Source organism: Rhinolophus hipposideros (genome assembly GCF_964194185.1).
Source record: "Rhinolophus hipposideros genome assembly, chromosome: 7".
NCBI lineage: Eukaryota > Metazoa > Chordata > Mammalia > Chiroptera > Rhinolophidae > Rhinolophus > Rhinolophus hipposideros.
The window spans coordinates 73,112,550-73,127,949 of record NC_138053.1 but is presented as its reverse complement, the minus strand read 5'-3'; the positions used below and the strand labels follow the sequence as shown (position 1 = coordinate 73,127,949).

General features: G+C 36.7%; 1 protein-coding gene across 2 annotated transcripts in view; it reads right to left on the bottom strand.

The window, feature by feature from the left end:
- Window positions 1-6,842: 6,842 nt before the first annotated feature.
- The window catches only part of OXCT1 (3-oxoacid CoA-transferase 1), a 121,099-nt gene continuing 112,541 nt past the window's right edge, over window positions 6,843-15,400 (bottom strand). The window contains exons 16-17 of one of the 2 annotated variants that reach the window (XM_081053959.1): window positions 14,069-14,170; window positions 6,843-9,002 (exon numbers count right to left, since the gene is read on the bottom strand). In XM_081053959.1, coding sequence (XP_080910085.1) covers window positions 8,961-9,002; window positions 14,069-14,170 — 144 coding nt within the window. In that variant the 3' untranslated portion in view covers window positions 6,843-8,960. Of the gene's footprint in view, window positions 9,003-11,933; window positions 14,171-15,400 lie in introns of those variants that run through there. The other variant, XM_081053958.1, reaches the window with a different exon arrangement.

Genomic DNA, 15,400 nt, shown 5'->3' with positions numbered 1-15,400 from the left:
GGGAATGGAACCAAATATTCAAACTATTGAAAGAGAGAAATCATGAGCCAAGAATAATATATCCAGCAAAGATCTCTTTTAGATATGAAGGAGGAATAAAGACCTTTCCAGACATCCAGAAGCTGAGGGAATTTTCTAATACACGACCTGCACTACAAGAAATACTAAAGGAGGCTATTAGACCACCATCAACAGGGACAACTTGTGGCAACCGAAACATAAAAAGGGGGAGCGTAAAGGCCTGAACTGGAATATGGGAATAGAGAAAGTAAGCGTACTGAAGAAACTGGAATACTCTAAATATCAAACTTTCTTTTACATAAACTCAAGGGTAACCACTCAAAAAACATCCAAATCTGAAATATATACTGTAATAAAAGAAGAAAAAGAGGGAAACATCATAGAATACCACCACACAGAAATAACAGACAACAACAAAAGGGCAAAGAAACAATGGAGACACAGCCTTACCAGAAAACTAAAGACAGAATGACAGGAAATCCTCACATATCAATAATCACCCTAAATGTAAATGGACTGAACTCACCAATAAAGAGACACAGAGTAGCAGATTGGATCAGAAAACTAAACCCAACCATATGCTGCCTACAAGAGACACATCTCAGCTACAAGGACAAGCATAGACTCAAAGTGAAAGGGTGGAAATTGACACTCCAAGCAAATGGTACCCAGAGAAAATCAGGTGTAGCCATAATGATTTCCGATGAAACAGACTTCAGGGTGAAAAAGATAACAAGAGACAAAGATGGACATTTCATAATGGTAAAGGGGACTATACAACAAGAAGACATAACAGTCATCAATATTTATGCCCCCAATCAGGGAGCACCGAAATATACCAAGCAACTACTAACAGAACTAAAGGGAGAAATTGACCAAAACACAATTATACTAGGGGACTTAAATACATCATTGACAACTATGGATAGATCATCCAAACAGAAGATAAATAACGAAATCGCAGCCCTAAATGACACATTAGATGAATTGGACATAATTGACATATATAGAGCACTTCATCCTAAAACATCAGACTATACATTCTTTTCTAGTGTACATGGAACATTCTCAAGGATAGACCATATATTGGGACACAAAATCAGCCTCAGCAAATTTAAGAAGATTGAAATCATACCAAGCATATTCTCTGATCACAAAGCTTTGAAATTGGATATCAACTGCAAAAAGAAAGCAGGAAAAAACACAAATACATGGAGATTAAACAACATACTTTTAAAGAACGACTGGGTCAAAGAAGAAATTAGAGGAGAGCTCAAAAGATACATAGAAACAAATGACAATGAAAATACATCCTACCAAAATTTTTGGGATGCCGCGAAAGCAGTTTTAAGAGGGAAATTTATATCATTACAGGCCTATCTCAAGAAACAAGAAAAATCCCAAATAAATAACCTCATGTTACACCTTAAAAAACTAGAAAAAGAACAACAAGCGAAACCCAAGGTCAGCAGAAGAAAGGAAATAACAAAAATCAGAGCAGAACTAAATGAAATAGAGAACAAAAAGACAATAGAAAAAATTAATGTGACAAAAAGCTGGTTCTTTGAAAAGATTAACAAAATCGACAAACCCTTGGCTAGACTCACTAAGATAAAAAGAGAGAAGACACTAATTAACAAAATCAGAAATGAAAAAGGGGAAGTTATCACGGACACCACAGAAATACAAAGGATTATCCAAGAATACTATGAAGGACTATATGCCACCAAATTTAATAACTTAAAAGAAATGGACAAGTTCTTAGAAACATATAGCCTTCCAAGGCTGAATCATGAAGAACTGGAAAATCTTAACAGGCCGATCACCAGTAACGAAATTGAATCAGTCATCAAAAACCTTCCCAAAATCAAAAGTCCTGGACCAGATGGCTTCACCAGTGAATTCTACCAAACCTTCAAAGAGGATCTAATACCAATCCTGCTCAAACTCTTCCAAAAAATTGAAGAAGAGTCAGTACTCCCTAACTCATTTTATGAGGCCCACATTACCCTGATACCAAAACCTGGTAAGGACAACACAAAAAAAGAAAACTACAGACCTATATCTCTGATGAATACAGATGCTAAAATCCTAAACAAAATTCTAGCAAATCGAATACAACAATGCATTAAAAAGATTATTCATCACGACCAAGTGGGGTTCATCCCCGGGGCACAAGGATGGTTCAACATTCGCAAATCCATCAATGTGATACATCACATAAACAAAATAAAGGACAAAAATCATATGATTCTATCAATTGATGCAGAAAAAGCATTTGATAAGATACAACATCCATTTATGATTAAAACACTTACTAAAATTGGTATAGAAGGAAAATACCTCAACATAATAAAGGCCATATACGACAAGCCCTCAGCTAATCTCATAATTAATGGTGAAAAGCTGAAGCCCTTTGCTCTACGTTCAGGAACACGACAAGGTTGTCCCCTATCACCTCTGCTTTTCAACATAGTGTTGGAAGTCCTCGCCAGAGCTATCAGGCAAGAGAAAGAAATAAAAGGCATCCAAATTGGGAATGAAGAAGTTAAATTGTCACTCTTTGCAGATGACATGATGCTATATATAGAAAACCCTAAAGACTCCACCAAAAAGCTATTAGAAACAATCAATGAATACAGTAAAGTTGGTGGCTACAAAATCAACGTACAAAAGTCCATTGCTTTCTTATATACCAACAATGAAATCTCAGAAAAAGAGATAGAAAAAACAATTCCTTTTGCAATTGCAGCAAAAAGAAGAAAATACCTAGGAATAAACTTAACCAAGGATGTGAAGGATTTATATGCTGAAAACTATAAGACATTTTTGAAAGAAATTGAAGAAGACACAAAGAAATGGAAAGACATTCCGTGCTCATGGATTGGAAGAATCAACATAGTTAAAATGGCCATATTGCCTAAAGCCATATACAGATTTAATGCAATCCCCATCAAAATCCCAATGGCATTTTTTAAAGAAATAGAACAAAAAATCATCAGATTTGTTTGGAACCACAAAAGACCCCGAATAGCCATAGCAATATTAAAAAAGAAGAACAATACTGGAGGAATCACACTCCCTGATTTTTCCTTGTACTACAGGGCTACAATAATCAAAACAGCTTGGTATTGGCGGAAAAACAGACACATAGACCAATGGAATAGAATTGAGAACCCAGAAATAAAACCACATAAATATGGACAGATAATTTTTGACAAAGAAGCTAAAAACATACAATGGAGAAAAGACAGCCTCTTCAATAAATGGTGCTGGCAGAATTGGATAGCTACGTGCAAAAGAATGAATCTGGACTGCTATCTGTCACCATGTACCAAAATTAATTCAAAATGGATCAAAGACTTAAGCATAAGACCTGACACAATAAACTGCATTGAAGAAAACATAGGTACTAAACTTATGGACCTTGGGTTCAAAGAGCGTTTTATGAATTTGACTCCAAAGGCAATGGAAGTAAAAACTAAAATAAACAAATGGGATTATATGAAACTGAAAAGCTTCTGCACAGCAAAAGAAACTATTGACAAAATAATGAGGCAACCAACTGAATGGGAGAAGATTTTCGCAAACAGTTCCTCTGATAAGGGGCTAATATCCAAAATATACAAGGAACTCATGAAACTCAACAACAAAAAAACAAACAACCCAACTGAAAAATGGACAGAGGACCTGAAGAGACATTTCACCAAAGAGGACATACAAATGGCAAATAGACATATGAAAAAATGCTCAACATCGCTAATCATCAGAGAAATGCAAATGAAAACCACAATGAGATATCACCTCACCCCAGTCAGAATGGCTTTCATCAACAAAACAAATGGTGACAAGTGTTGGAGAGGCTGTGGAGAAAAAGGAACTCTCATACACTGTTGGTGGGAATGCAGACTGGTGCAGCCGCTATGGAAGGCAGTGTGGAGGTTCCTCAAGAAATTACGAATAGAATTACCATATGACCCAGCAATCGCTCTCCTGGGTATCTACCCCAAAAATATAAAAGCATTTCTCTATAGAGACACGTGTACTCCAATGTTCATTGCAGCTTTGTTTACGGTGGCCAAGACATGGAAACAACCAAAATGTCGTTCGATGGATGAATGGATAAAGAAGTTGTGGTACATATACACAATGGAATACTATTCGGCGTTAAGGAAAGATGATATAGGAGCATTTGTGACAACATGGATGGATCTCGAGAGAATAATGCTAAGTGAAATAAGTCAGACAGAAAAAGCAGAGAACCCTATGATTTCACTGATATGTGGTATATAAACCAAAAAGAACAAGACAAACAAATGAGAAACAAAAAACTCATAGACACAGACAATAATTTAGTTGTTACCAGAGGGTAAGGGGGTGGGGGGTGGGTGATGAGGGTAAAGGGGATCAAATATATGGTGATGGAAGGAGAACTGACTCTGGGTGGTGAACACGCAATGGGATTTATAGACGATGTAATACAGAATTGTACACCTGAAATCTATGTAAATTTACTAACAATTGTCACCCCAATAAAATTAATTAAAAAAAAAATTTAAATGACCCAATTTAAAAACAGGCAGAGGATTTGAATAGACATTTCTCCAAAGAAAACATACAAATGGCCATCAGGTACATGAAAAGACGCTCAGCATCATTAACCATCAAGGAAATGCAAATCAAAACCACAGTGAGATATCCCCTCATACCTATTAGGATAGCTATCATTAAAACAACAAAGATAACAAGTGCTGACAAGGATGTGAATAAACTGGAACACTTGTGTATTGTTGGTGGGAATATAAAATGGTGCAGCTGTTATGGAAAGCAGCATGAAGGTTCGTCCAAAATAAAAAGAGAAAGAAAGAAAAGAAAAATTAGAATGACCATGTAATCCAGCAATCTCACACTTGGGTATTTATCCAAGAGAATTGAAATCAGGATCTCAGAGATACGTGGCACTCCTTTGTCCATTGCAGCATTATTCACAACAGCCAAGATATAGAAAGGACCCAAGTGTCCATCAAAACATAAATAGACAAAGGAAATGTGGCATATACATACAATGGAATACTTTTCAGCCATAAAAAGAAGGAAATCCTGCCATATGTGACAGCAAGGATGAACCTAGAGGATATTATCTTAAGTCTGTCACAGAAGGACTCATACAGCATGATTCTATTTACATCTAAAACAGTCACACTCATAGAAACAGAGTAGAATGGTGGTTGCGAGGGACTGGGGTGAGGGGGAAAAGAGGAGTTGCTGTTCAATGGGTAAAAAGATTCAATTACACAAGAGGAATAAGTTCTAGAAATCTACTGTATTGCATTGCACCTATAGTTAACAATACTGTATTTGTTAAGGTGTATCTCATGTTAAATGTTCTTAACTATGATAAATGGCCTCATATTCAAAGAAATACAATAGCAACAATTAAATGTTCTCATATGGTCTCGATGGCCTTACAACCTTCCCATCTGACAACCACCCCCAATAGCTCCACAGGCTCCAATGCTGTAACTAGTTTTCTTGTTTTCATGGACCCCTCTTCCCAGGCAAAGGGAATGGAACTCGATCTCACTGAGTCATACTCTCTCCATGTCACCAAGAACATTTATTTTCAGGCTGCCGATATCAACCCTATCTCCGGGGTTCAACTGAATGAGTCTGAGCCACAACCCTGACTTTGCACATGGGTGGGTGAAGGTTAACGCCATGGAAACCTAATTTCAGAAAGGTGTTCATACACAAAGATGGCAGTGTCCATCAGCCAGCCTCTCCTGCTGGTGTTAGCTGAGCATTCTTGCTTATTTACAGTGGCTTACACAGAGCCTTTCATCTGAGTAAACCCAGTAATTGCAAGTCTTCCACGGGGCCATTTGCCTGGTGGGTGTCATTATCCTTTTTTTTGACAACTACCCATTTCCTTACAAACTAGGTTGTACAAAAGAGCTGTGTGGACGGGGAGAATAAAACTTCAAGACTTGTCCCATTAGGTTTAAAGGTTTTGGACTCTCTGTTTTACAGCTTACCAGAGAGTAACAAATCTAGTCCTATTGGGGGGTTTAATTCACATCTCATTAACTACCTTGGCAAAATCCAACATTAGCCCTGAAAGGCTAATTTGATTAAAGAATTGATGGACATTACTCGTCTCAGGCAAATGAAGTTAATTTTAATGGAGATAATGTCTCCCTGGCAGATTATTGTGAGAATGCAATAAGCTAGCTAGCATATTTCAGAGGTTTTGTAAATTATAAAATGCTGAACGAATGTAGGTGATTATGACATGTCCCTTTATTCCTTCGTTACAGCCTCCAGATTCCTCCTCTTATGTCTTTTCCTACCTCTTCTCTTAGGTCTTACCTAATTATTAGGTTGTACCTAATTATTCAGCAGACGGAAATCCTCAGTCCTGGCCTACTATCACTTTGTATTTTCAACTAGCAGACTGATTTAATAAACATACGAGTATGTTTCAATAAACATATGAATAGGTATTTGGAAACCTACCACGGGCAAGTCATGGAGGTGTTATATTAACATACAAGCTGCACACACACACACACACACACACACAGTATGCCACATTCCAAAGTGAGGCCACTGTGCACACATTTTGAAACATCTGGCTGAGCACTAGTAAGACAACTCTTAAAATCTTATTCACATTGAGTGCTTTACTAGTTCTCAGCCAGGTATTTCAAAATGTGTGCATAGTGGATTGTAAGCAAACTCAGCACACCACTAGGACACTAATGAACAGTATGTGTATCCTAAAGAAATGTTAGATAAATGCAAAAAAATTAACACAGGAAGCCTGGAATAATAAATTTTTATAGACAAATGATTAGCTCTGACAAGGACCAAAGAGCAGAATTCATTTGGGTAAACATTTCATTTGTTCTTTTATGAAGGACAGTATCCTTTCTTTGAGAAGATAAAAAGAGTAGCAACAACTTGTTTAGAAACAGAAAAGTGTGCTGATTTTTATTGTTAGCCTTCTACCAGTTTCTGTTGTATTATTCCCATGTGCAGTCACACAATTCCCAAATGAGAAAAAGGACAATCACACCAATCTACATACATTTGGAATATTTATTATATTTCATAATGCATTTAATGTCCATGGCATTCTTTAATCAAGAATATAGTCATCTACCTAGTCTCTTCCATTCAAAGTTGGGAACATTCTTAGAATCCCATTATCTTAAAAGAACAGACTGGAATGATAAGCAAGTAAATTTGCCAATATAGCTATCATCAATAACATACATGTTTCCACATCATAACTCTAACATAGATATATATTAGTCTCTAGACCTCACAAATGCTGAGTCCATTTCACCATTACTGGGAGAGTACGCTTTTCAACCACATAGCCAGTCAGAAAGACTATGTTATATATAGAGTGTGCTTCTCACAAAAAAAGTCTCTTGTCCCTCTAATACCATGCATGATACAACTGTAGCTATATTTAAAGAGAAAGTGAGTTCCAGTGACAAACATTGCTTAAAAACATGTATAAATTCCTAGCCCTGGTGCCAGAAGAATGGCACGCTGCATTGTACTCCTATGCCTACCTCTGTACAGAGAATAGCTGTCTGGCCTGTCTTCAGGGTGCCTAGACTTTCTGCTCCCTGTTTAAGACCCAGAATGCCTGGTCACCCACTGGGTAACTGTTTGGTACTGAGGATACCTCTGAGGAGAAGTTCCTTACGAAACCTAACCCATCATGTTTATTTTCTAACAGTGAAAATTCACTCATTGCTCTTCAACTCCTGGATTTGCTCATCATTATTTCCCCTACTTGGATAGGGTCAAACTAAAAGTACTTTGTTCAAGGAAGGAGCCTGAACAGAACAGAGAAATGTTCTGTAGAAAAAGGCATTCAATATTTAGAAACTTTTCTGAGTAGAAAAGAGAACCTGAAAAGAAAGACTTTTAAAAAAATAAATTCTCTGCTGTCATTGTGACTATGGATTCACGATAAATAATTTCACAGTCCTTCTTGGTTTAAGAGGAGGTGTTTTTCAAATAGCTCACTGATCCTCAATAACCTAGAGAAAGACTCTTAAGGACCTACTGGATACATACGAATACCGCAGTTTCAAAATGAGAAAACTGATTAGATCAGTTTGGCTTATAGTCCCCTTCCATAATAAACCTCCCTCTTTGGCAAAGCACGAATGGTTGGTTGGATGGTTTACAAAGGCAACCTTCTGGTAGAGTGTCAGCACCAACAAACCCTACACCCTTTAGTCTTTCCCACAAACTAGTTACTTCTCCAACACAAAGATGCTTCTGTTTTCCTTCCTGGGCATCTATTTAGTTATAAGAAGTATGGGGGAAGAGAGATGTAATCACAACATCTAAGGCTCCAAAAGAAAAGTCAGAGGAGGCGAAAGTAAAAACAATTATTAAGATAGAATTTCTCTTAATCAAAATTCACATTTTTTTTTATCTTTCAAGAATCGTACAAGGCTGCCCTGGGTATACTCTGGTGGGGGGGCAGGCAGTTATTTTTCTCCCTCGTTCTTTTTTCTACATGTCAAGATTTGGTCAAGAGGGAAAGCACATCAATGAAAGTCTTCCTATAGGCCCATCTTGATACAAACTGCACACAGGTTCGTGTACGTACCACAGAAGACGGAGAGAAGTCCGATGTGAACACCACTTATAAAGACAGCCTTCTCAACCCTTATAAAACAAACAAGATAACCATATATATTTTTTCTTTTTGTTTTTCACTGAAATGGCACAGCTTGCTTTGAGAGAACAGTCTATGTAGGTGCATAAAGCATACAATGCTAGAAAAAACTAGTAAAAAACTGCTTGTTAAATATACAATTATGATTACTGATGTCCTTTCAATGAAATCCTATGTGATATAAAATGAAAAACACACAGCCTGGGACAAACGTCTATTCCACATTTCAAGTTGTGATCTGCTGCATTGGCATGAGTTTTGGTGAAACCTGGTAAAAGAAAGAGAAAAAATAACCAAATTATGAAAAACCTCATGGTATAAACGTCTTTCCTTTCAATTTCTGAACTTAAGTGATACAGGCAACACGCAGCCTTTCCATGAACATCACCTGAAATTTCCTCATTATTTTCCATTCTGAATCATCAAGATAGAGAACTCCTTTTCTGCTCACATTTTGTGTATGTAGTAATCCTCAACCTTCTTGCATTATAGATTCTAAATTAAGGATCATTAAGACGGAAACAGGGAGCAGAGGGAGACAAATAAAGAGTCCAGATGACCAAGGTCTCTACTGAATGGATCGCTGAATTCTGAGATTATTAATGCCTCTGAGACTTCACTCAAAACTGAGACATAGAGTAAGGCATATGTCTCAAACTCCTCAAAATAGGTCCAATTTACAGTTTTGCTAAGAGACATTTAATATAATCTTTGGATTAACAGGATACATACTATGGAGAGATGCATGGTCAACGACAAAGTTTTATCACAGATTTTATAATCAGAATGGAAATGATACAAAGGCAGTAAAAAGATTCCAAGTTATTACAAAAAGGAGGGAACAGCATTAAAAATATTATAATAAATGTTGACTATATTTATGTTCAAGGTACAGAACAGCAAATGCATTCCTAGGAGTCTTGAAGCAGAGAAAAATGTGGACAGATTTACATTTAATAGTAGAGTTGGTGGAAGAAGAAACCTAAATGTAAGTGGTCTGACTTCATTTTCATGGGTCTTTCGAGATGTAATGCCACGTAGATATTTCTTCCATCAATCCAGCAAATATTTCTCAAGTCCTAGTAAGAAATAGTCCCCATGGAATGCACAGCAGAGAATATTGAAATTTAGGTGATTTTTTTGAGCCCCTCAAGGATGTGGCAATTGAATGGGCCTAACTAGCATTTTGCCTTCCAGAATAAACAGTTAATATTTTGTTAAATTAATGAATAAACAAATGAACAAATGAGTAGATTAGATAAGCTTCAAAGAACTAGAATAAAGGTTTCTAACAGAAGTTAAGTCAGTATTAAAAATAGGAGTAGGCAATTATTTGGGTTTGATGAGCTTAAATATTTTTAGTTCATTTACATATTGTTTTTGTATTAACTCTTCACAATGTCAAGAGTTAATGTCCCCTTTTCTATTTCTGAATTAAAAGAATGACATCACCACAATAAAAAAAAGTTGGTGTGACTTGGTATATAGCTTAGAATAAATGAGAGCTCATTCAGACTTGCTAGTTCCAAGAACAGATATATAAAGACAAACAGTAGACATATAATAAATGGACAAAAGTCACGGCTCACATTTGCATGGAACAACTCTACTGAAAAGAATAAGAATAAAAGATATATGGGCTCTGAGCATTTAGAAAGTTTGTCTCATAATCCATTTTCTATTTTTAAACAACAGAGCATCTGTGCAAATAATGGAATAAAACTTTTTTTTAAAAAAACATAATTTCTAATAGATTCTTTATAGAATTTCCTATTAAAGGAAACTGGACACCTTATTTTCTTAAACTAAACATCTGATCCTTTTCCTTGTCAGGTTGGCTTTATTTTGAGTTCTTTATATAATTTATATCCTCAGTGTGGAAACTGACTTTTATCAGAAGATGAAGCTTTATATAGACTGACTTGGCCTCCCTAATTTTTGTAATGAAAAGCATCTACTAAACCACCATTTGTCATTGTGTTCTCTTATAGTCTCATCAACATCGAACACCCAGGCAAGTGGGAACGGATTATCCTGCCAAGGTGATCTACCAGCTAAGCACAAGACTATATGATTTAAGTGTGGAAGATAAGCCAATGATTTGTCTTCCCAGTCCACTGACGTCCCAAAAGTATACTGTTTAATTCTGGTTTAATGCCAGTTCATAATAGATATTGAGAATTTATTCAACTTGGCAAATAATCTCTGCTGCTGGCTTCTTTCAGATTCCTTTGCCAACATATAAATAAGCAGCATTCTTATTTAACTTTTTGCCACTGGTGGTTTAGGTGTATTTCTGCCTGGAGAATAAGACCAAGATCTTTGGGAGTAGGAAATGTACCAATTTGTTCTATTTTATTCACATTTCATAGCTTTCCTTCAGGAGCATGTACTGTGTTTTGCTCTCAGCCCTGTGAAAGAAGCTCACAAATAAAGGCTCGCCTCTGTGTACAAGGCCTACAGTTTTCCAAGGTTGTCTCTAACTGGGAGCTGAAGTCTCTCCCACCTCTGGAGTTCATATCTGAAAAGCCTGTTGTGGCTGCAACTAAGCCACACCCTCCATGCTAGCCTTTATAATAACAGTGATATTTTTACCTCAACCTGCCCAGCCTCTTTATCTCCCTCAACAGATTCACAACTCAATCCCCAAGAAACACAGACGGAAGTCCCTTTCTTTATAACAATTACATTTTGAAGGAGAGTGATCATATCGAAAAAGATCTCTGTCCATTATGGGTTGGCATCTCTTGCTATGAACTACTCCTGACCAGATTCTTGTTTTGGGAGAGTGGTGAAGGTTCCAGAAATATAGTCAATATTTGCATTTCTATGACAAAATTTCCACAGCCTCCTTTGGAGTTCCAGACATACATAAGACCCTTAAGAGACTTTTTTTTACCAATTGAATAGAAAATTCCTCCTTTCAACTGACACAAAATCATGAGTATAACTCATTACTCCTTTTTTTGGTCATTGCAGTTTTTTTTTAAGACGCTATTTCAGGTGATACTTAAAAGACACAATTTCCACATTTTTTGTTGTTGCTAACTGCAATGTAGTATACAAGAAACTCTTAGTAATTCTTTTTTTTAATGGCCAAATATTTCATTATAATCATTATTTTTTAATACCCTGAAACTACAATTTTGCCATGTCCTGTTGTCTGATGCTGTCATATTTTGTCTTTTTCTTTGAAATTCTCAGTATTTTCTCAATCAGCTTATAGCCACAGTCTGTATATCTGCGCATTCACTTGCCCGTATTCTCAAGTATATGAGACTTTTACCAACACAGTTTCACAATTACTTTGACCTAGGTTTTTACCTTTTTTTCTTTATTGTGCAACAACCTGACTATTCTCTTCAAGAATATTCACTTCCAATTAGACAATGAAGGCTGAGTGGGCTTTTTCTCAAACAGAAATCTTGAGTAACTTTTATGTAGTTACATGTAAAGTAAAACGAATCTATGTAGTAATAATCACCTGGAGTAGCTTGGGAAAATACCTTCTGAATTATCAAATAAAGAAATGTTATCCTCAATGTACTTTTACTCTTAAATAAGTAACCCAGCTATTAAGCAGAACATTTTATTAATCAGAACACTCCAGTGCCTAGCTGTAGAGAAACAATCTGCTCTGTGATTTCATCTGTCAGGATCTAAAGAGATGCCATTGATGATGAGACCGTCACAAGCTAGTTCTTTGTCAAGGTGATTCAGTTGATACTACACCTTTTCATTTGCAGGACAACACTGACATACAAGTTAACATTTCATCTCAACAGCCTAATTTGAAGGATACACGATTACATGTCAATGTCAAAAGAGGAGGGTGGTATTGTAACAAAGGAGGGACCAAAGAGATATTTTTCAATGTATCGAGACATGGAAACTATCACTTAAAAAAAAATAAGAAAGCAAAACTCTATAAGTCCATCTTTTTCATTCCTGATTTACCTACATGACTAAAAAAGAAACAGGTAACAATGAGGGCCTTCCTTTATTTATTCTCTTTTGAAGCAGAGAATTGAACATTTTATGGATTTCAAATAGGCTACCTGCTGACGAAGAGGTTAATTCATCCACATAGGGAAAAAATATGAAGAAAAGTTGATTAAGTAAGAATTGTTTGCTTTTATCACTGGAGTAAGAAATTCTAAATAGTTCAAGTATAGACAAATCCCATGTTTACGCCCTGAAGTTATTGAAAAGGTAATTAAAGATGTGCTGTTTGTGTAACGTCTTGCTGGCAGACTTCTTTTCTCCAAAGGGGAATTCAGAAAAGGTTAATAGACAAAGACCTTCATACAATACCAGAAATAGTTACATGTGGATAATTAATTATGCAGCAAAATTGTTTTTACAGAAATTTGTTATGCACTGATAGGAACCAGCCAAACATGTAGTACCTACGGAAGAAATGCATGAATGATTCATCAAGTAAGTTTTGTTAAATTACTTTCTCTAGGACAGGTAGCTGCAATGTTTCTTCTCATAAACATATTTCATTTTAACTAGTAGATCTGTTCTTAAAATGTATGTGAGAAGCAAATTCTTTTCCTTCATTTTTTCAGAGACATTTCACCTTTACTTCCATTGACTTCAAATGGACGGAGCCATTCTCTCAAGACCCACTACACAGGTGATTGGTGACTTATAAGCAAGCACTTACATTAAAAGGCAATTAATTATTACAGTATTATTCTCTTTGTTTTAAAAAGGGATTTGAAGATTTCTTAAGTGGATACTCCCCTCATGTACTTATCTATTTTGTAAGTCAGTTTTCATGCACTAAGCGTTTCTTTAAATGGAGGATACATCTATTTAATGACTATAATCTGGTGGTGTCAGAAGCCCAACATTCTATTATCTTCAACAGATGAAATAATCAGGCATGGAAGCTCATCGAAGAGAAATTCATAAACCAAAGATGAGTTTAAAAATAAAGAAGTATTAATTCTCTGTGTAGCTCACATTATTCAGTTAATCAAGTTTAGTTTCAGCTGATATGTAACCCAAGAACAGAGGATTGCCAGGAACTTCACAGAGAGTAGCTTACAATTCAAACTCGACCTTCTGTTTCCAGCATCTCCTGGTGGATCCTCTCCTTCCTGTTTCTGACCCCTGAGCCAAACCCTGGCCCACAAGTCAGAGCCTGCTCCTGCTCCCATTCCTATCTGCTTTCGTCTGGAGGCCCCCTTCCTTCCACTCCTGCTCCCTGCAAAGGTCAACTCCAAAAATGATCCTAAATTAATGGTTCATGTCCTATAAAGGCCCATTAATCAAGCTCTCGATATAGGATAAGTGGCTGGATTTGTTCACAGAAACACTTACTGCAAAATCACATCCAGTGCTCTTTTTTATGTCATCCACTGTCAGGCCTTCCCAGAGTTCAATCAGAGTCAGTCCTTTCTTGCTGTCCACATCAAACACAGCCTGTTGGAGTCAAGAATGTGACAATGACAATTGCTATCACAGTAATTATTTTCTAGCACAAAACAGAAGCAAGCTCTCAAATTTTTAAAGGAGAGAAAAGACCCAGGGCAAAAGACTTTGAACATCGGCAATGAAAAAACGTAAACCATAACTAATGTATTTTGGTGAGAATAAATGCCAACTCCCTAACTGGCAATGAGTTATGGAGCACTACCAATGCCAGAAATAAAGGAATGTTGACTACTGATGGCATTTGCTATTATATTAACCAGTTTTGTTTTTTTTAAAACTACTTTACTTTTGTTAGGTCAAAAGTTCAATTAGGTGATTAATAATGATTTGAAGAAAGAAAAGAATGAAGAAAAGCAGGGAGGGAGGAGATATTTGGAAGGTGAAAGCACAGGGATGATGGGGGAAAAGCTGATCGATGCGGCTGGGTAAGGAGTTACAGGAAACAAAAGAAGGTATTCTGAAGTGGCTAGAAGTAATTACAACGGAATAGCTGTCCTGGCCCTGAAAGAGCCCCACAGGTAAATAACAAAACTTCCCCTGTAAGTCCCGTGAAAATACATAGGTCCAAGAGGATAGCATGAGAACCTCCCTCTGGAATGCAAATCAAATTTATGTTTAGCACAAGCATAGAAGACTAACCTCACCCTAAACATCCCATTACAACTTTCTGGTCAGTAACACAGGTGATGGCAGTGCCAACTGGTATAGCTTGACCTCTGTAGGTAGACTCAACCTGTTGTATCTGATTTAAAACACAGGCTGTCACACTTAGTTATATGACAACGTGAGTAGAAGAGACCCATAAAGTCACTTAATATAACTTCCCACCCAAGAATTCTTCAAAACATTCTTCTGAAATGGTCACTGAAACTCTGCTTAGAAACTTCCAGTGGCAGGAGGCTCACTTGTCCTAAGGAAGATTGGCTATAGATGGGAAGCTCTAACTGTAAGGGCCCAAACTGCTTCCTTATGACTTTAACTTGCTGGTTCTGCAAGTTGTCCTCCAGTGTAACAGGCACTGTTTCCTCTTTGGGTTTTCATGGTTGATTTCCTCTTCCTCAGACTTAAATGTTATGCTGCCCAGATTTCTCCTCTCCTGTAGATTTATCTTGAATTCAACTATTATTTGCAGGCTTAGAGTCTTCATTTTCAGCTAGCTTGGAAGTAAACCCTAAATTGTCATTTTTAAACACTCTCCTGGTTAGGAGATTAAAGTGA